Consider the following 21020-nt stretch of genomic DNA (forward strand, 5'->3'; position numbering starts at 1 on the left):
ATGGAGCGCTCACCGCCCGACGGGCCGCTGAACGCGTCGGGGGCGCTGGCGGGCGAGGCGGCGGCGGCGGCGGCGGGCGGGGCGCGCGGCTTCTCCGCCGCCTGGACCGCGGTGCTGGCGGCGCTCATGGCGCTGCTCATCGTGGCCACGGTGCTGGGCAACGCGCTGGTCATGCTCGCCTTCGTGGCGGATTCGAGCCTCCGCACGCAAAACAACTTCTTTCTGCTCAACCTCGCCATCTCCGACTTCCTCGTGGGTAAAGCCCCCAGCCCCCGCCCGAGTCAGGGGCGCCCAGCTGGGTCGGGTCAGCGGGGGCTGGAACGTGGACCTAGGGTGCTTTTTCTCGGGGACACACCCCGCTAGGGAGCCAGGCCTGAGTAAGGGGTGTCCAGGACTTTGGGGAGGTGGGCACAGGAGAAGTTCCTTGCCTCTCGGGCCGCGGGACTCGGGCTGGGGAAGGACGTCCCCGGGGAAGGGGTCCGAGCAAGTGGGCGCTCAGCAAGGCGCAAGGCGCTGCGGCCACGGTGCAGCGCGGGCTCCTGCGCCGTAGCCAAACAAAGGCTGCAGCGGACTCAGGACGCGGGGAGGGTGCTGGGGGGAGGCTGGGGGGAGGGGACGTGGAAGGGAGATTTTTAAAGCCGTGTTGGGGGAGGAGGCCGCGGGGAAGGGAGGGCTGGGGACATGCTCTGAAGCGCGCGCTCTCACGTGTCCGTGCGCTGCTGCCGGTTGCGGGGGGGGCGGGGGGGGCGGGGCGGGGCGCAAGGAGGGGGCCGGAGCGCCAGACACCTGTTGGGGCTGAGAGGAGCGTCTGCCAGCTGCTCAGAGCGGGGCTTGGCGGTGGGAGCCGCCCGCGTGGCAGCAGTGAAGTGCCCTTTGAGTCCGGAGAAATGTTTTCTCGGCTTCTGAGCCGATGAGGAGGAGCTATCCAAAGGCCAGGATAGGAGCTGGGGTGCAGCGGGGCGGAGAGGAAAGAAATTCTCCTTCCTTCCTTCAGGCGCTGGGAGGACTAGCGAAAGGCCAGGAATGACGCTTTGGGTCTTCTTGTGCCCAGTGGGCCCTACCGCTGGAGCTTTATCCTGCTTCCAAGTCCAGGAACACAGTGGGGCTGGGAGTGGGGCAAGGGTTGGAGGCCAGGTGCAGGGCTCAGAGCATGCCTAGGAAGGAGGCGGAGGGGGGATTGCTGGTCCCAGAAAGGGGCCCATTATGTGACCCCAGGTCCTGCTTTTCTCCCAGCTGTGGGGGGTCTGACCCCAGGGCCCTGCCCAGCCATGGCCCTCCTCTCCCACAGGGGCATTCTGCATCCCACTCTATGTGCCCTACGTGCTGACCGGTCGCTGGCCCTTCGGCCGGGGCCTCTGCAAGCTGTGGTTGGTGGTGGACTACCTGCTCTGCACCTCCTCTGTCTTCAATATCGTGCTCATCAGCTATGACCGCTTCCTGTCGGTCACCCGAGCCGTGAGTCTGGGATGGGTGCCCATGTTCGCTCCCAGGGGGCAGGGTGGCCAGAGGCGGCCAGGAGACCCACCAGGCAGGGGGTATGGCCACTTCTGAATGGGCGGTGCTGGGTGGGCTTGGGGTCTGCTCACCTCAGGCATTCTGTAACCACCTGCCTGCTCATTAGCCATCTGCTGCCCGAGGCCCAGCCCTCTCCACCGCCTGCCGTACCCAGCTGCTGGGGATGCTGGCAGAAAGGGTCTGGGTTTGGGCAGAAGGGGCCGTCTAGACCTGAAAGAGGGGATCACTCCAGCCTCCACCCTGGAGCATGTCCAAAGTCCCTGGAACTAAGGGACTATCTGGGGCCAAGGGCCCCAGGTGGAACCTCCCCGCGGGGGTGTGTGCCTCAGAAAGACAGGCTCCACGAGCTGCCCTGGGTGTGGGTGGCCACACTCAGGGACCCTGGACTGCCTACACTTCCCGTGTCGGAATCGCACAGGCACACGGCTGGCAACAGCACTGCAGCAGAGGTCAGTCTGGTGCCGTCTCCTCTGACGGCTCTACCAGGCTCCCTCTGCTGGGGCTGTGTGTGTCCTGGTCTAGGGAAGCAGTGGGTCAGGGTGCAGAGAGCATGGGTTTGGAGCCAGCTCTGCCCGTGCAGCCCCTCCACCTGGGGTCTTCCCTGCCTGACCTGAACCATCAAGAATGTGGGAACCAGGGTGGAGCAGTTGTGAAGATTAAATGAGATGATATCAAAGGTGCCGGGCACAGAGCAGGGCACACAGCGGGTCCTCCAAGGACTGGACAGTGACGTGACTCCTGGGGAGTGCACAGCTGGCGGGGGGATGGCTGACAGGCAGCCTGGCACAAAATTAGGATTCTGAGGGGCGGTTCTGAGCCCATGGGAGAGTCACAGACCTCATCCTACCGGGGGTTCATGGAGGAGAAGGGAAGGCATCTTTGCCGAGGAGGGCCCTGCACAGAGGCCTGGAGGCTGCCCGGAGCCCTGGGCGGCACTGTGCCCTGGACTCAGTCCCCTTGCCTCCTGACCCAGCGTGTCCCACTGCAGGTCTCTTACCGGGCCCAGCAGGGTGACACGCGGCGGGCGGTGCAGAAGATGGTGCTGGTGTGGGTGCTGGCCTTCCTGCTCTATGGACCTGCCATCCTCAGTTGGGAGTACCTGTCTGGTGGCAGCTCCATCCCCGAGGGCCACTGCTACGCCGAGTTCTTCTACAACTGGTACTTCCTCATCACGGCCTCCACCCTTGAGTTCTTCACCCCTTTCCTCAGCGTCACCTTCTTCAACCTCAGCATCTACCTGAACATCCAGAGGCGCACCCGTGTCCGGCTGGATGGAGTGCGCGAGGCGGCCACCACCGAGCTTCCACCCGAGGCCCAGCCCTCTCCACCGCCTGCCGCACCCAGCTGCTGGGGATGCTGGCAGAAAGGGTGTGGGGAGGCCGTGCCGCTGCACAGGTACGGGGTGGGGGTCAGCGAGGTGACCCCGGGCCCTGAGGCCGGGGAGGTGGCCCTCGGGGGTGGTAGTGGTGGGGGTGCCGCGGCCTCGCCCACCTCCAGCTCCGGCAGCTCCTCAAGAGGCACCGAGAGGCCTCGCTCACTCAAGCGCGGCTCCAAGCCGTCCGCATCCTCGGCGTCCCTGGAGAAGCGCATGAAGATGGTATCCCAGAGCATCACCCAGCGCTTCCGGCTCTCACGGGACAAGAAGGTGGCCAAGTCGCTGGCCGTCATCGTGAGCATCTTTGGGCTCTGCTGGGCCCCCTACACTCTCCTGATGATCATTCGGGCTGCCTGCCACGGCCACTGCATCCCCGACTACTGGTACGAGACGTCCTTTTGGCTGCTGTGGGCCAACTCGGCCGTCAACCCCGTCCTCTACCCGCTGTGCCACTATAGCTTCCGCCGGGCCTTCACCAAGCTGCTCTGCCCCCAGAAGCTCAAGATCCAGCCCCACAGCTCCCTGGAGCACTGCTGGAAGTGAGCTGGCCTTCCATGGCACCCGGGATGCTTGAGGCCACTGCCACACCCTCGAGGCCCTGGGTTCCTGGGCAGTTGGGCCTTCACGTCCACCTGGCCGCCCTGCAGGCGTGTGCTCTGCCTTGTCTCTGGCCCACCCTAAATGCCATGGCAGCCTCTCAGACCATCCGCTGGCAGTGGAGGCAGCTTGGTGGGCGGCTAGAAGGGCCCCTGCTGCGTGAGGCAGGATGATGCCACCCAAGTCCTGCTGTAGCCCAGGAGGGACAACCCAGGGCTCCCAGTATTCTGTCCACCCCCACGGACAGTGTGATGGCTGGTCACGTCCTTGCTTCTCACAGTTACTGCTCAGTGTTCTTCCCAAAGCGAGTGCTTGGCGTGTGCTCCAGGCCTCTGGGGCCAGCGCTCGGCCCCTGCACGCACACACACCTGCACATGCCTGCACACCTGCCCTGTTCCAGACAAGCCCTGGCTGCTGGCTTTGCTGCTGTCCATCCCCTGCTTGAGGCCAGACCCGGTCCTTCATCCCTTCTCCCTCCAACTTTATCTGCTCCCAAAGTGCCAGGCGCTCCCCAGGAATCTTGCTCGCAGCAGGTCTCTGCGTCTCCATTCTGAGTGTTTCAGGAAGACGGAGAAGAAGAAAACACGTCCATGAACTCGATGTTCCCTAGATGTTTAATCAAAAGAGACAAAATTGCTGAGGCGCTCGGGGCTGGATTGACAGGTGTGGGCTCCCACGCCCTCCTTCCTTGTGTGCCGCTTCTGGCTGAGCCGAGCCAGCTGCTCTGCCCACCCCGCCCCCAGCTCAGGTACTGGGCCCCGACTGGAGGTTCTGAGGGTGGCCGGAGACCCGAACGCCTGATTGTCCAGAAGGCTGCCCCTCCCGCTCCATCTGCTCAACCAGAGTTTCCTGGTTGGGGAGAGGGAAACAGCCGAGCCCTGAGAGTCCTCTCAGGGCAGTCAGAGGAGCCCAGCGGCCAGGGGCCAAGCCCAGCAGAGAGGCCGCTTCGCTGCATCCCGTGCACTGGCTGGCGCGCTGCATGCTTTGCTCCCCACACACCTGCCGTGCTGCCCCTGCAGACCCTGAAGTCCACACAGTAAAGTGTATTTTTTTATTGGTGCTGATTCCTGAGGACTTCATGGGGGTGGCCGAGCATCAGTTGGAACCCACGGGGACACAGGAGCACCCAGGCGGGCGTGAGATGCAGGCCTGCCCCTCCGCCTGGCCGCAGTGTCTCTTCAAGCGAGGGAGGGGGCATTGTGATGGAAGAGAAGAAGAGCCGGCAGTCACACGAGGGTTTAACCCCAGTAAGGGACATGGCGCCCCAGCAGCGCCCCACCCGCCACTCCCTCTCACTTCAGGTTTGAAAATACACGGCACAGCTCCCACCTGCTGCAGCCTGCCCGCCCCAGGACAGGGGTTCTCACTGTTCTCAGCCATGGGGAGCTTTCAGGGGTGTGGGGGGCTGGAGCCAAGCTCAAGAGGATGACAGCCCAAGGTGGGGAGGCACCTCTGGCAGTGTGGCTTCCTGGCCACGGCCTGGAGGCGGGACCGAGTGTGATGGATGGGGACAGGGAGAAGGAGATGAGGAGGATGGTGCTGGGTGAGCCTGAGTCCATTGGGCTCCACAGAGGGGCAGACACTGGCCCAACTGCCCAGAGTCCACTTGGAAAGAGGGCAAGACCATCCCAACCTAGGGGTGACATAAACATGGGTGGGTCAGATGCCACTGCCTCCAGGAAGTTTCCCCTCCGTTCCAGCCACGAGGACCCTCCCTGCCCTGACTTCACGGACACTGCTTGCTGTGCCGGCACAGCATCCACAGTCCTGACCACATCCTCTCTTCCTCTGGCTGAGAGACACTCGGGCGGCCTCAGTGCTTTATGGCTGGGTGCCGTGGCTCCCAAATCCAGCAGTGAGGTCCAGACAGTGCTGACTCCCACTACAGCAGGGGCGCAGCTATTCACAATGTTTAAAACCCACAACCTTCCTCTTCCAAACATTTTTTTCACCAAACTGGTCCCCCTTTCCCTCCATGATCTCCGCCAACCAGAGAGACCCCTCTGCTCCAGGCAGGGCAACAGCCTTGTTAGTGGCCCAAGGGAGGGCCAAGCCTCGGGTCCACTTTGGGCCTGGGCACTGTCGGGAGCTGAGCACTGGGAGCAGGGAAGTGAGGCAGGATCGGCAGAGGCCACCCACTGCCTATGGCTGGAGCTTGGGGAAGCCCTCGCAGCTCTGGGCCCTGGGGTGAGGCTGGCCACTGACTTTCCCTGCGGCCCTGCAGACCCGCCTGGCCCCCGGTCTGTGGGCGTCATCTCACAGCCCAGAGCTGTCTGGAGAAGGACAAAGAACCCATTCTCTGCAGCAGTGGGCGCCTCTGTGCTGCCCGCACAGCCAGAGCCCGCGCTGCCCCTCAGCCCGGCCCTGCTAAATGGCTACAAATTGGAGGATAAAAGTGCAGGCTTTCAAGCAATTTTGCCTTCAATCTCTGGCAACTGCAGCTCCCCAAGCTCCCTTGCAGGGGTGGAGGAGGAGAGAAGAAAGACACAGAGTCTATTGGGTCGTGTCCTGCCACAAACAAACCCGCCAAGGGGGCCTTTCTCCGCGGATCCACTGCTGGGAGCAGAGACAAAGCCCAGAGGCAGGAGCTGCCACCCCCGTGGGTGCCACCCACATCAGCAGCTGCTGTTTACTGAACACCTACTGTGTGCTGGGCTCTGAGCCGGCCATGGGCTGGTGGGAGGCAGGTAGACAAACAACTGGCCCATAAGCAGGGCCGTTCCCACGGGGGTGGAAGACGGGGTTGGGGGGACCAAGAGGAGGGGGTGCCTGACTCATCAGCCATGTGGACAGGGAGCCTGTCTGCAGAGCTGTTGTTTCATTCCTTCATTCCACAAACCTCCACTGACCCTAATGGGGGTTTGAGCCCATGGGCTGAAAGAAGGGCATGTAAGTGAAAGGGACCCAGATGGACAGCAGTGATGCTACAGGGCCTGGAGGCAGAGATGAGGAGGGTGGCCTTGCTTCTGAGGACAACGAGGCCACCAGAGAGTGAGCCTGAGGCCCTAGGATGGCGCGCAGTCAGGGTGGCCTGCCTGTGTCAGCCCAGCCCTAATAGTGGGTACCTGGGGGATTTGGGAGGACAAGTGCAGAGACTGGCAGAGGCAGAGGCACACAGCTGAAGAACTGGGCAAAGGCCTGAGGCAGGGTTCTGCCCTGGGCACTCATGGGTGACCTGGCTCCCCTCAGGGCCAGATGTTGGCCTTCAGGGAAGCAGGGCTCAGGGCCAACAGGTCTCCAGGGTCCCCCCTCCCGGGGCTGGCACTGGCTCCATCTGTCTGGTCACCCCTCCCACTGTGGTGCTGGCTCTGGGAGAGCTCCCTAGGAACTGGCTCTGTGCAACTGCTGGGTGTGGGTCCTTCCCACCCTGGGGTGAAGTTCCCAGGACACTGGCAGGCAGCTCCCATCCTTCTACAAAATGCTAAATTACTCAGCAGTCCTTTGGGGCATCAGGGTCATGATGGGAGAAGCCTGGGATCAGCTGGCAGGGCTTCTGGAGGTCTGAGCCATGGGGAGACCCACCCTATCTAGCCCCTGCCTCCACCTCCCATCCTGACACTCGTGGCTGGGCTCAGGGGGTGCAGGAACCTTTCCACCAACATTTATTGGAGCCTGTGTCCTCAGGGACTCCCCACAGAGAGGGGTGGCTCAGCTCTACACTCAGCAGGCCCTGACAGTTGGGGGCCTGGAGGCTGGGAGCTCATATCCCACACTCAGCAGCCAGTAGCGGCCAGGACTCCATCTTCCCATTTTCTGGGTCCCTTGGGGCACCACGGGGGATGTGGGGTGTGAGCGGGTCCCCCACCCCACTGTGTCCTCCTGGGACTCACCTGCGTCCCTGGATGACGAGTACAGTGGGAGACCTGCCTGGTGGTGCGTCTGGGAAGGGCTCCCATGAGCCTTGGGAATGAACTTGACTGTGCTGATCTTAACCCAAAGCACACAGTGGCGCCTGCTCTATGTTCTGTGTGTGGTGCACAGGAGCTGGAAGAAGTTGCCCTTTTGGAGCCAAGAAAGTGGGAGAGAGAAGGGAGAGGTAGGGAGGAGGGTGGAGGAACCTGGACCCAACCACCCAGGTCATGTGGAAAATGTGCTTCAGGGGAAACTGAGGCCAGGGCAGGGGGCTGCCCCACCAGAAGGCTAAGGGGACACCCTGCCCTCTCCCACCTTCTCTTCCTCTCCCGAGCCCTACTCTGGGCACCTGGAAACACAGACGCTCCTGAGCAAGCCCAAGGCCTCTCGCTGCCCAAGCCCAATACCTTCTTCTGGTGGCAGCAGCTCCTGCTTTTCCTTTGGGAACCATCCCCCTTTCACTCCAGTGGGTCCAGGGGCTGACACCGTCCCTGGGCTCCAGGATGGCTGTGAGTCCCAGGTGTGGCTGGTAAGAACCACCAGGGGAAAGTTGGGGCAGTGCACATCCCCAGTGTGGCCAGATAGCAGCTGTCCTGGGACTTTGGGGGTCCCCAGGAGGCCGATGCTCCCCTGCATCTGGGGTTGCTGGCCTGGTGGCCTCCAACACTGTTCTCTAGAGGCCTCTCCATGGAGGAAGCACCTGGTGCAGCCAAGGCAGAGGAGAGCCAGACTGAGAGCTGGCAGATGGCTTCCACCTGCTGCTCTCTGAGCGCCTGGATCCAGCCTGGCCTGAAGCTAGCACCTTTTGGTTTCATGAGTCACCAAATACCCCTCTTTTCCTAAAGCCGGCACAAAATAACATTTTGTAATGTGATGGCCCAGCTTGGCATCCCTCTGTCTTGGGGTGGGGGAGGGGAAGGAAACATTCCTGCTCATGAGAGGGCTCTGTCTTTAATAAAAAATGGGGAAGTGAGTTAATCATTTAGTAAATAAAAATTAGTTGTTTGTGATGATTGTGGGCTTCGCAGGTGGCGCAGTTGGTAAAGAACTCATCTGCCAATTCAGGAGACCCAAAAGACAAGAGTTCGATCCCTGGGTTGGGAAGATACTCTGGAGGAGGAAATGGTAACTCACTCCAGTATTTCTGCCTGGAGAATTCCATAGTCAGAGGAGCCTGGTGGGCTGCAGTCCCTAGGGTCACAAAGAGTCGGACATGACTAAGCACACAACACAACAGTTGATTTACAATGTTGTGTTAGTTTCAGGTGTATAACAAAGTGATTCAAAAATGTCATGATTGTTAGTAGGAAATAATGACTGTTGGGATGTTAAGTGTAACATACCGGCTCTAAGGAAGAAAGGGCAGGATGCCAGGCTTTTGGTCTGTGACATCCTTCCCATCCACAGGTCACCAGGCACTCTGCCTTGGCTTAGATTCCCTCTCCACTAAACAGGGCACCCCACACAGCACCTAGCGTCCGGCCCCCAGGGTGGCAGGCTCTGTGTCCAGAGGAGGTGCCTTGCTGTGAAGCTTGTCAGACACAAATCTCAGAGGGGCACAAAAATATCCTTCAAAAGAGAAAGAAGAAAGACAGGAGAGAAGGGAGGGGGAAGGAGGGTTTGGAGCAAAGGGAGGAGGGGGTGGTAGCGCCGGGCTAAAAATGCATCTGTGACATTCCAGAGTCACCGGCTTCCAAATTCAAACACGTCAAACTGGGTGATCTGTAAACGCTCTGCTTTAAATGCTGGACAGTCCTCAAAGAGCTCAGCAAGCCCTGGTTCTGAGCAGAGGTATAGGATAGGGACTGGACTGCCCTCTACCCTGGGCCCCAGTTTGGCAGAACCCCAGATTCTCGAGTAGCCACGGGGGTGGGCAGGTGGGTGGACTATTCCTTGCTGGCCCCTCCCTGATGCCCTTCAAGGTCCAGGGCTTCCTGTGTCAGTCGAGGCTCTGCTCTGCCAGGGAATTGTCTGCCCCTCATCCCAGCTCCTCAAACCTATTAATTCATGCTAAAGTGTGATGGGCTGACTACTCCAGAGAGGGGAGACGTGCACTTTAACAGAGGGCCGTCTTTGAATCGAAAGGAGTCAAATTCTAACCCAAGTGTTTCAGACTGCGAGACACCCCAGGTGGGGGAGGGCCGAGGATGGTGTCCGCACACTGTCCTGAGCTCCCGTGGTGGAAGCCCATGTCACTGAGGATCCCAGATCATTGATGGAAGTCAATATCCCTCAGTCCGAGCTCCTGGATGGAACCCCCATGCTGGGTCAGCAGCTCTGCGGGCCACACGGGATTCCTGGGACCAGGGCTGGGTGCTCCCCGGAGGCCATCTAATCAGCTATGGACTGCAGACAGCCCTCTATGGTCCTGCTGAGCCGGCTGGCCCGACCTCATCAGGGGAAAGCAGCCATGTGGGCCAGCGCCACCATCTGAGGGAGGGGGTCACTACTGCTGGGCCACCCAAGGACACCAGGGGGCAGCCGGCTGAAGGTAAGCACTTGGTGCTGCCCTGGCATGGGCCATTGGGGTGGGTCCTCTGCCCCTCCAGGGACGGGAAGAAGGCAGGACCCCGGTGGGGTGGAGCCTCTCCTCCAGGTGGCTCGGTTCCAAAGCCCTCCCTCCAGGGCCAGTGACAATAGGGAAGTGTTTGCACAACCTCCCCCTGCTTCACCCCTTCACGTCCGCCATCAGATAAAACGCAGGAGCTCAGTGCAACCTGGATTTCAGAGTCACAACAAATAATCTGGTGGCTAAGTACCGCATTCTTTGTTGCAAGTCTGAAATTCAAATCTCCCCAAGGTGGTGACCCTCCCTGTGTTCATGGACAATGTGGGGGAGGGGCTGAGCTCTGAGGATCCATCCAGCTCTTTGGAAGCTATGGGAAGGGCCTGGGGCTGGGAGGGTGAATGGCCGGTGGCTGCCTGTGGCCCGAACCCCTGGGCTTGGCCAGGGACGGTATGCTAGCATCTTGGGGGCATGGCCCTCTAGACTCCAAGGCTTGCTCTGTCCTTGGCCATGGGTCCTAGAAGATCCCACATGGGGAAGGGGCTGTGTATCCAGGGTGGGGCTGAAATGAGCAAGTTTTAAGACCCCAGGCCAGACCACGGGCACCCCTACTCTGCTGGACCTTATAGATGCGTCCCAGGTATATAGATGATAAAACCAGGCAATAGGGGTGGGTGACAGGCATATCCCAGTGCCTGCGATATCCCAGTGCCAAGTGTAGTGGGTTTCATGGGCTGGGCAGCCCATCCAGACCACAGTGAGGCTAAAAGCCTACCCCTCACCCCCACCTCCATTCCAAGACCATAGCAGAAAGTGGAGACATCTCCTGGCTCTGGAAAAACATGGACCCACTGGTGCCTGGCTACTTCTGACAAGGAAAAATTTTTTTTTCTCCAGAGAATTAAAGGTTTGCAAGACAGAGACCCCTCCAGATGCCCCTCTTTGGGTACTTACACTCCTATAGGCAGTTCTGGCTCCACCCAAGGCCTGTGTGTCCCCACTGCTCCGTCTGCCCTGTTGCCCTTTCACGAGAGGAGACACCCTGGCCATGGTGGGCCTGAGCATTAGAGCCACCCTGCAATGAGATCGATGGTGTCAGCAGTGCTTAGCGCTTGCTCACCTGCACGTGTGTGCATGTAACTGCATGTGTGCACACAAGTGCATGTGCTTTGTTTTGTGTTGTTTACTGTGGTCAAATATATGTAAAACTCACCCTAGCCATTTTAAGTGCACAGCTCAGTGGCCTTAGGCACACTCACAGTCGGGAAACCATCCCCAATATCCACCTCCAGAACTTTCTCGCCTTCCCAGACTCTGAGTCCACCCATCAAACCTCATGTTCTGTGCGACTTCGTCACGTGATGACATGACCAGGCACCTCACATGCTTTCAGAGCCACGGTCACCTCTCCACCCCCAAGCCTGACCACCACTAACCCGTCTGGACAGAACCCTCAGGGTTGGTGCCCGCCTCTCCGTGACCTTTGAATGCCTCCCCCCACCCCATCTGCAAACACACTGGTGTGTATCCCCACACACATGTATGTTTTACCCAAACTACTATGGGCCTAGCAAGTCTGTTCTGCTTCTAGTGTCCTGGCCCTGGGATGCAATGCAAACCAGTGAGCTGTGTCTCAAAGAGCCATGTGGCGGCTGATTAATATACCAGGGGCCACATGCCTGAGACAGGCCAGCACGGCCCAGGGTATGGCCATGTAGGTGAGGCTGACTTTGATCAGATGGTTGGGGGGCCACCAGCTGGGGGGCACTCATAGCGTGTCTGAGGAAGGGCATTGGCAGCTCGGAAGCCTGGTTTCCCAGAGGATCCTTACTGAAGGGTCCCTGATGTTGCAAGGAAACAACTGGAGTGGTGGGGCAGGGGGCCCAGGGGCCAGGGGGAGTCAGGCCAGGCACAGGAGAGGGTCGCCAAGTAGGGGTGGGGCAAGGATCTGTGCATGCAAGGATGGGGCCGCGTAGGCTGCTGCCTGGGGCGATGAGGGGGCGTCAGCTGGGTATGAAACAGGGTGCTGACGGGGCTGAAGAGGACCCCAAATTCACATCAGTTGGAAACTCACAATATGACCCAATTTGGAAACAGGGTCTTTGCAGATGAATTCAGAGTAAAACAAGGGAGAAGAGAACAGGGAGGCGGCAGCCACCCTGGCCCAGGAGGCGCTGAGCCCACTGTCATCCGTGGGGGAACAGAAGGCTGAGGAAGTGGAGAGAAGACCTCAGGGGAGGCTGGTGGCTGAGCTCCGGGGAGATGGAACCAGTGGGGAGGGATGACATCGAACAGACACCACCCGGAGGAGGGAGAAAGCCGAGGGAAAACCCAGGGCCCCACAGCCCACACCCTGATGGCCCGAGGCAGATCCAGAGAGGGAACAGGGAGTAAGCGTGAGAAAGCAAAAGTCCCCGTTCGGGGCCAGAGATCAACAGGTGATGCTCCAGGCTGATCAAGGTAGTTGGAGCTGCTCAGACTTCAGAGCAGATCACTCAGCAAAATGGCCAGAAGAGGCAGGTCTGGGGGAGCTGGGACGGGGGCTCTGGCTTGGTGTCCACCTGGTCTTTTAATGTCTTTAAAAGCAACCCAAATGCACTGGATGTCTGCCACCACACACTTGCTCATTCCACAAATGTATTGATACCCCTGAGGGTCAGGTCCTGAGGCTCTGGGGGACACAGCGAGAACTGGATGAGCCCCCGCCCCTGCAGTGGGGCCCCTGGCGGGTCAGTCACATGGGCATCTTGAGCGTCTCTGCCTCTGAAGAGTGAGCGTGGCAGGGGCCCTGTGAGCAAGATGAAAGGCCGTTGATAATTAAACACTACTCAGACCTGGCTTTACTCTTTGTGGTGGCCTGAGAGAACAAATAGATGCAAAATCCATCTCTGGTTTCCAGAACACAAGGACCTCTGAAATTACAAGACATTAAAATAAAGCTTCGGGTAAAGAACTCTTGTTCTTGTTGCAGATTTGATGTCAGATCAAAACAGAATTGCTCCTGAAAGCTGAGGCGCTGGCTTATTGTTTGAGGTCTACCCAGCCCCCATCATGCAGAAACAACACGGGTCTGAGTGATCCAGAGGCTCAGATGCCTTGAGACCCTGAGGGCAACTCCCAGAGGGCCTGTTCCCCTGCCCCCCCTCACCCCTCAGGGACACGTCAGGGGAATCAGACTTTAGCAGGGAAAACAGAAGTTTAAGACCACCTTGCTCAATGCATGGGCTTGTCTTCATTAGGGCATTTGCAGTTGGGGGACCCTGAGGTGTGGGTACAGCTCCCAGTGACACCTAGAAATACAGACCTGTCTCTGACCATCCAGGGGCTCAGGCTGCCGACACCCTGCCTGCAGACTGAAGTTAATAACCCACCGCGAGGCCCAGGTCGGATATTGGAAGCATTCAGTCGTGAAGCTCAGCTTCCACACAGCACAGCACCGTCTGGGATGACAGGGCGGACGTCACCCTCACTGAGTCCCTGTTCCTTCACAGCTGGGCACCTGTAAATGCTTCCCCCCCCCCCCCCCACGCAGCAGACGGAGCATTCCTGTGAAAGGGTGTCAACAGCTGTGGCATCAGAGGCCCACCTCTGCCTCAGCTGCCACCACCTACGAGTCAGCGCTGCTGACGCTGGCTCCTGTCCACGTGCCCATCTGGTGACGTCAACTAGCATGTAGTCCCTGCTATTAATAATTAGGGGCCAATTAATACAGATGAGCCCATTGCAGCGCGTCACTCACACACAGGCAGGCATGGAAGCACTGGGGACAGACTGGCGGGGGCAGGAGTGTCCGCTGCCCAAGGGGTCCTGTCCCGGGGCAGGGGGTGTGTTGGCTGGGAGCCCCAGGTTGGCAGGAGGCCCCTGCACCAAGGCCTCCTGATTCCTTGGGGTTCCTTCCTCATCTCCAGTCACAGCTGGCCTGCCAGGTGCTGCCTTCTCTGCTACCACCGCAGCGGCTGGCGGCCACGCTCCAGCTCGGTGGCCACGTGGCGGTCGTGCAGTTCCTTCAGACGCAGCAGCAGCTCCTCCAGGTTTTCCCCGGTGGCCGCCGAAAGGGCGATGGCCTCCTGGCCCAGGCGGGCCTGCAGCTGGGGCAGCCGGGCCCTGGCCTGCGGGAGGTCGATCTTGTTTGCCACGACGGCGTAGGGTCTCTTGGACAGGCCTTCGTCGTATTGCTCCAGCTCATACCTCAGGTCGTCCAGCTGAGTCCAGGGCTCTGGCACCGAGAGGTCTACCAGGAAGAGGAGGAAGGGGCAGCGCTCGATGTGCCTGAGGAAGGCCAGGCCCAGGCCCCGGTTTTGGTGGGTACCCCGGATGATGCCGGGGATGTCAGCCACTGTGGAGGAGACAAGCAGTCAGTCAGGAGGGGAGTCCGGGGCCTCTGAGCACTGAGACTTTCCTTCCAAAGAATATCTCATGAGTGAAGTCGTTCAATTTTCCGCCTTGCTGATTCACCAGGCCGATTCCATCTGAGGCAATGCAGCTTCCAGTCTTGCTAATGCTTTGAAATATTTGGGTGACTGGCATGACGACAGATCAGTCTAATAAGAACTACTTAACACATTCCAATCTCTCTGGCTTCAAAAGTGATTCAAAAATGGGGAAAACGGCTTCCTGTAATCTATTAATAATTTGATTACCGATAGAAATTATGATAGAGCCCTCTGCAAATATAAAGTGCTATACAAACCACGTTGCCAGCAGGCTTACTATTTTTAATGGGTACATTATCTTCTGGAAAAAGTTTTCTCCTCTCAAAATGGTACAGGAAAAGCTTTTAAAATCACATGTAGTCCACATGACTGATGCTGCCGAATTCCCCGTAGATGGAAGAGAAGAATAGAGGCGGTGAAAAGGAGTAATTTCCTCAGGTTTGAAATTTAAACTCAAATTCCCGAACTGCCACTAACAGATGCCTGGGGGAGGGGGTGGGAAGCAAATCTAAACCGATTTTGATAAAGAACTATAATTTTTAAATGAAGAAAAACAAGTATGCATGTAAGTTACATAAGCATGGCTCTGAACTCCACCATCACCCACTCCTCTGAGAGGTCCTACCTGCTATCTGCTGGTGGTCCTCGTAGTGAACAATCCCCACGTGGGGGTTCAGGGTCGTGAATGGGTAGGAGGCCACAGCAGGCCTTGCATTTGAAATGGCCCGGAGAAGCGAGGACTTCCCTGCATTGGGGAATCCAACCTGGAAGACAGTGAAGACTATCACCACAGAGTCTGTAACTGGCTGCGGTCAGGAGTCTCAGGTGGGGAAGAGGGGACAAGCAAGAGCAGGGCTCCTGATGAAGCCAAGAGGATCTGACAGGAGAAAGCGGGTTGCCCGGCCACCACGATGCACAGACACCCACCAGTCCAGCGTGTGCCACTGTCTTGAGCTCCAGGAAGAGGACGCGCTCCTGGCCTGGCTGTCCAGGGGTGCAAGTCGTGGGCGCACGGTTGTCGTTAGCCAGGAAGAAGCGGTTACCCTTTCCCCCTGACCCGCCCACTGCTGCAATGAACTCGTCTCCTGGGCGCGAGAGGTCAGCCAGGACTTCACTTCCCTCCTTCACCAAAGTGCCCACGGGGACCTGAAACACAACAAAGCGCTTTTAGGGGCTGGGAGGGATTGGGGGCAGGAGGAGAAGGGGACGACAGAGGATGAGATGGCTGGATGGCATCACCGACTTGATGGACATGAGTTTGAGTAAACTCCGGGAGTTGGTGATGGACAGGGAGGCCTGGCGTGCTGCGATTCATGGGGTTGCAAAGAGTCCGACACGACTGAGCAACTGAACTGAACTGAAGTGAAGGGGGTACTTCCAAGCTCCCAGAGGGAGGAGGGCCCTCAGGGGTCTGCGGGGCAGGCTGCACAATGGCTTCTCCCAGTAGCACTTCTGTAGCATCAGGGTGAGCAGAGCATCTGCCAATGAGAGCGATGCTGAGGGCATGAACCCACTGCTCACATGGAGATGCCCCAGGGGGGTAGGGCAGGGGAGGCTTGCGGGGCTGCAGATAGGGACTGCGGACCTCTGGGTCCCCTCGCTGGAAGACAGAATCGTCTCGTGACTGTGAACAGGTCACAGATGCACATGGTATGAAATCGGCCAAAAAAAAAAAAAAGAAATCAACAGAGTCCCCGTCTGGGGTTGTTCCATGGAAGACGGGCCCCTCTGGACCCCTCGCAGGACCTGGGAACCCAACGGCCCACAGGGTGGACAGGGGACTCTGTGCCTGGCCTACCCGAATATAGAGGATGGAGCCATTCCGCCCAAAGCAGTTCTTCCTGCCGCCATCCTCGCCGTCAAACCCCTGGTACCGCGAGAGGACAGAGGACAGAGACTTGACATGCTGGTCAACTGGAAGTCAAAGCGGGAAGCGTCACCGCCCTCTGTGTTAAAGGCAGACCTGTCTCATTTCATCAAGTTTCTCTTGTTCAGATTAAGAATGCAGATGGGATGAAGTTATGGCAAAAGTTACCAAACAAGCAATGAGACTTTTTGAAAAAGCTAAATTCTTAATTTCTTTTAAAAGTTACTACAGTTTCCAAAAAATTCACAACTACCCATAATATCATTGTGAGTTTGAAAATAGCTGTACTTTATTATTATGTTGTGAATGGCTACTAACTTCAAGTGGACTAGTTAGCTAGGCCTTTGTGCTCCATGCGTGTAGGGGTGATCAACACCCTTTCAGCACTTGACTGAGATAGTAACAGTAAACAGATTTAACCCTTGGACATATGGTACCAGAATGTTAGATTCCCTGATAGTCTTTATGTTCCTGAAATGTTAAAAAAACAACAAACCATCAAAGTTGGTTTGAAAGTCGGTTTGGAGTGAAATATCTAAATGTGAACATCCACATAATTTAATAAAATGATGCCCACCCATCGGTTTTGAATTCAAATTCCTGTTAGGGCAAGAAGGTGCAAACTCCCCATCCAGAGATGGCAGACACAGTGAACTCCCCCAGCTGCCCAAGGGCACCTGCCTCTCAGGATGACATGGCCCCCGTTGCCTCCATCACCGCCGTCAGGGCCTCCAAACTCCTTCCGGGGTTCGCTGTGAAAGCAGCTCACCCCATTGCCTCCGCGTCCCCCTCGGACAAGCACTCGGCGATGATCCACAAAATGCCGTTTCTGCAGAGAGCACAGGGTGCCCTGGTTGGTATTAACTCCGCAGTCCTTGCAAGGACCAAGCAGCCATTTGAAAGGTACTTTTTCTACCTAGGGAGAGCTTTAAAATTAGATGCTAATGATACTAACATTGCTAATCTCACCTAAAATGCAAAATATAAGAAAGGGTTCCCAGAAGTCACTGCTATTTATAGGCAAATGGAAATCCAGGACGCAGATGTAAAGAGTGGTCAGCGTGGAAAACACACCCCAGAAACAAATGCGACACTAACAACCTAAATACAGCACAGCATAGGAGACACTCCTTAAATAAAACGTCTTCCTAGATTTTTTTCAAATAGAAACACACTACTGAAATAACAGACCTTGACTAATGAAGTTTCTGTTCCTCAGCACGAGACACTGAGAGGGACACTCCCTGGGCCACTGCCAGGCTTCCCGCTGAGACCAGACGTCTTCTCTGGCCAACTGAGTAGGTCCACATTTTTAAACGTGGTGATGCAAACAGAGCTCTAATCTGTGAGCAAGTTCTTCTCCAGGTTCCTAAGGGAGCTACAACTGACCTAAAAAATTAGACTAACTAACCAACCAGGCTCATGTTTAATAAATGTTCACTCGCACAAGATGTCCAGCTGCCCGAGGTGCCAGGGTGCAGGTTGGGGCTACCACCCCAGCCTAGCTGCCCTGTCCCAAGAAGCCTGTCTGCTTCCCACAGGAGTGCACAAGCAGACGTGGCCGCCCACACAGCCCATCCGTGGGGACCAAGGCATCTGCATTTCCATAAGCAGATCTTTTTTTAAAAAAGGAAAACACACCAATATGTTAAGATGCTCTGGCACCACCACATGGAAAAACCATGAATGACTATTCAAAAACACAATGCATAATTCTGAACATGATGGAAAGCAACCTGATGGGAAAAAAGCACAACTGATGAGCACTGTACAGAAGATAAAACTCAGAGTCAATGTTTACATTCTAGGGAGGAGGCATAACCAATGAAAACCTGATATATCTGAGTACACTTGCTGACTGCCAAAGTAGTTTTTCACAGGAAGTACTCTCTGCCCTAATGAGCCTCATGTGGAACCCCCTACTTAGGAGAAAACAAAGTGGTCTTAAACATGTAAGTTCTTCACTTTGATTAAAGATCATTCATATTTTAAATAGGTTTTGATAAATAGAAGAACAAAAAAGTGTGAGACTTTGAGAACTATAAAACTAAACGTCTATGCGTCCCCCTCCAATGATATAAATTAAGAACTATTCACACATATTTAAGAATATGAAAGTGAAAAGTGAAAGTGTTAGTCACACAGTTGTGTCTGACTCTCTGTGACCCCATGAACTATAGCCTGCCAGGCTCTCCTGTCCATGGAATTCTCCAGGCAAGAATACTGGAGTGGGTAGCCGTTCCCTTCTCCACGGATTTAAGAATATATAACACTTATCTCAGACACACAGGCTAGTGATACAGGGGTCTGGGCACCCTCCGGGTGAAGGGAGAGAACACCCAGAAGGGTCATCACTTCTAGTACACTGGGTACCACCTTGGGGCTGCCACAGTTTTGGCCAGCACAGTACTTGGTATCCACAGGCCTTCATCTCATGTCCTCATTTTCAAGGATAAATGAAGACAAGGTAATGGGAGCTCAAAACAACACCCTGTGACTTCCAATGAGGAAACTGGAGGCAAATCCCTTCAGGGTTTCTAGAAGTCTCACCAGTTTTTTCTCCGAGAGTGGCTGCTTCCTGGGGGGTTCCTGGTGTTTGTTGCAGTCTGCACAGCTGACTGAGAGCAGCCTGGGAGAAGTGCGCAGCAGAAGAAGGCGGCTGGGCCCAGGGACCATGCGGGCTGCCAGCGTCCAGCACCCCACACCCTCCAACACCGCCTGGGGTCTCGCTGAGAAAAGCCTCGAAGGTATCATGACTCCTTAACAAAAGGCAAACCGGCAAAATAAGACAGCTGGTTTAAACCTGAACATGAAATTGAAACTAAAGAAGTGTGGGCGCTTGGGCCAGAAAAATCCTGATGTAGGTTTCTGAAATAAATGAGCCCACGAAAGAAGTTCTCACCTCACTCGCCATTTTCCACCCGAGTCAGGCCCTCTTAGCCCATATGCCACTTAGAAGGAGTTGCCTGGAAGCCTAGTGGTTAGAATTTTGGGCTCCTACTGCCAGAAGCCTAGGTTCACCTTGTGGCCGGGGAACTGAGAGCCCGTAAGTCTCGAGGCCAAAATCACCCCCCACAACAAACCCATTTGTTTCTTACAACCCTATGAGGGGTAACACTATATGCTGGATTTTTCCCATTTGCTTTTTGAGACTCTTTTCCCACCCTGCTGTTTCAAGAGAATACCCTGCAGGACCACCTTCCTGGCCTTGCTGTTGGGCAGAGACTGGACAGAGTAGCAGAAGAGCTGGATACTGATACTGAGGCTGCACCGCCAGCCAAGGTCTACGCTCCTCTGTCCTGGTCCTTCTCCTTACCCTGCGGGTGTCCAGGAGCCAAAGCAACTCCACTGTCACCAGCTCCAGATAAAAACACCAACTCTGCTGTTTCCCTGAATGCTCCCCTTCAAATGGGGGCCTTTACACCCTCCTTAAATTGTCCTCAAGAGACTGTGCCAGGATTTTGGACCCCTACATTTTGTACGCCCATTTTAAAGCAGTGGAGGCTGAGACTCAAGAGAGGCTGTCATTTGCCCACGTCACATAGTGTCCTCGCTGCACCAGTGATTCACAGCAGTGTTCTTCAAATGCGGGACACACACGCGACCCCCGTCCAGTGCAACTAGGCAAGGGTAATTTTAAAAGAATCAATATCGTGTTCCTTAACTCTGGACACGTTTCTTCTGCTAGAATCTATCTGCCTGAGAACTATTTTAAAAGCGTGTTCTCCTTTCCGCTGGTGTCTCGAGAAGGCTCCTCCAAAGAAGGAAGCCCCCTACTGACAGGCCTGCGAGCAGGACGGACCGGGGTGCCCGATCAGGACAAGTCTGGGAAGTCCAGCCTGCCCCGAGCTGCCCTCAGAGCAAGACGCTGCTTCTGCAGAACTGTTTACCACGTGTGTTCACGCTCACACTGTTCCGTACGACCGCGCCACCGCAAGTACAGAACAACACCGGCGAGGACCTCGGCCCGAGGGCATCTCCGGGCTCCCGGAGCGCGCCCACGCGAGCTGAACGGAAGCAGGCAGTCCAGACCGGGGACTCGAGGGCGCGCGCTCGGTCCCACGCCCGCCCCCTACCCTCTCCCACGAGTACCCGGACGCTACCCACACTCACCACCCCGGTGGGTACGTCACTTCCGGTGCCGCCTCCAGGGATCACTTCCGGGACTGGCCCCGCCTGCGCAGGGTTCCCCAGCGCGCATGTGCGGGAGGGGGAGGGGGCTACGGGCGTCCGGACGGAGTCGACGAGGGTTTCCAGCGAGTGGGCAGGCGTTTCCTTTGAAACCCGGGACTCCGAGATCCCGGGCCGGGCAACCCTCTCCCACCGCGACTTCCGGCTCCCCATCACCTCACGGAAACTCAGTCTTCAGGTCGGTTCTCGAAGAGCCGGTTTATTAATCACACCAAAGGCATAAAACAACTTAACACGCCAAAGTCCGACTGAAGACAGAAACGGCGGATGAGGACGGTTGTCCCAGGACGGCCTGTGCTCACAAACGAGACGGGGCTATCTGCCCGGTCACGGCCGGACGGTCAGACGCCTTCTGGCTCCGAGGCTGAGCGGCCGCCGGCGCTCAGCGACCGCCGAGGCGAGGCTCCGGCTGGGCGCGGGAGAGATGCTCGGCCGGCCGGGCCGGGCCGGAGGTGCCGAGTCCAGACGCGGCCGGGGCGGAATCACCGCCCGGCCTCCCGCACCTCAGCCGGGAGACCAGGAGGCACCGATCACGCGCGGACGACTCGCTTCGGCCTGAGCTTCCGCAGACAGAAGAGACACAAGAGAGTGACGAGCCGCTGGCATCACTCCCCATATTACATAAAAATGGACGGCACGTTAAATAAACATTTTGTTATTAATCATTAAATATATTAACACCAA

General features: G+C 57.2%; 2 protein-coding genes across 5 annotated transcripts; one reads left to right on the forward strand and one right to left on the reverse strand.

The window, feature by feature from the left end:
- Nucleotides 1–3433, forward strand: HRH3 (histamine receptor H3). Its single transcript, XM_065919691.1, has 3 exons — nt 1–256; nt 1289–1455; nt 2504–3433. The coding sequence occupies exons 1-3, from the start codon at nt 1–3 to the stop codon at nt 3431–3433; spliced, it is 1353 nt and encodes a 450-aa protein (XP_065775763.1).
- Nucleotides 3434–13555: 10122 nt separating this feature from the next.
- On the reverse strand, nt 13556–20352 carry MTG2 (mitochondrial ribosome associated GTPase 2). Of its 4 annotated transcripts, none has more exons than XM_065921665.1 (7): nt 20259–20352; nt 18696–18904; nt 16827–16974; nt 16077–16192; nt 15206–15424; nt 14904–15042; nt 13556–14181 (listed from the first exon to the last, which is right to left on the reverse strand). In XM_065921665.1, the coding sequence occupies exons 2-7, from the start codon at nt 18897–18899 to the stop codon at nt 13787–13789; spliced, it is 1221 nt and encodes a 406-aa protein (XP_065777737.1). In that variant the 5' UTR covers nt 18900–18904; nt 20259–20352; the 3' UTR covers nt 13556–13786. The 4 variants fall into 4 exon arrangements, with proteins under 4 accessions (XP_065777737.1, XP_065777739.1, XP_065777736.1 ...); XM_065921667.1 differs by lacking the exon at nt 20259–20352 and adding an exon at nt 20055–20210; XM_065921664.1 differs by lacking the exon at nt 20259–20352 and adding an exon at nt 20036–20210.
- Between the last annotated feature and the right edge of the window lie 668 nt (nt 20353–21020).

The sequence above is a fragment of the Muntiacus reevesi genome, chromosome 2 (assembly GCF_963930625.1).
Source record: "Muntiacus reevesi chromosome 2, mMunRee1.1, whole genome shotgun sequence".
NCBI classification, from domain to species: domain Eukaryota; kingdom Metazoa; phylum Chordata; class Mammalia; order Artiodactyla; family Cervidae; genus Muntiacus; species Muntiacus reevesi.

Bases quoted from the DNA above. Each gene is read 5' to 3' on its own strand.
- HRH3 (XM_065919691.1), top strand. From the start codon at position 1: ATGGAGCGCTCACCGCCCGACGGGCCGCTGAACGCGTCGGGGGCGCTG. The intron at 257-1,288 runs GTAAAGCCCCCA...CCTCTCCCACAG, and splicing joins CATCTCCGACTTCCTCGTGG to GGGCATTCTGCATCCCACTC. The intron at 1,456-2,503 runs GTGAGTCTGGGA...GTCCCACTGCAG, and splicing joins TCCTGTCGGTCACCCGAGCC to GTCTCTTACCGGGCCCAGCA.
- MTG2 (XM_065921665.1), bottom strand. From the start codon at position 18,899: ATGATACCTTCGAGGCTTTTCTCAGCGAGACCCCAGGCGGTGTTGGAG. The intron at 15,425-16,076 runs GTAGGCCAGGCA...GTTGTGTTTCAG, and splicing joins GCTCCATCCTCTATATTCGG to GTCCCCGTGGGCACTTTGGT. The intron at 15,043-15,205 runs GTGGGTGTCTGT...ACTGTCTTCCAG, and splicing joins CAGTGGCACACGCTGGACTG to GTTGGATTCCCCAATGCAGG.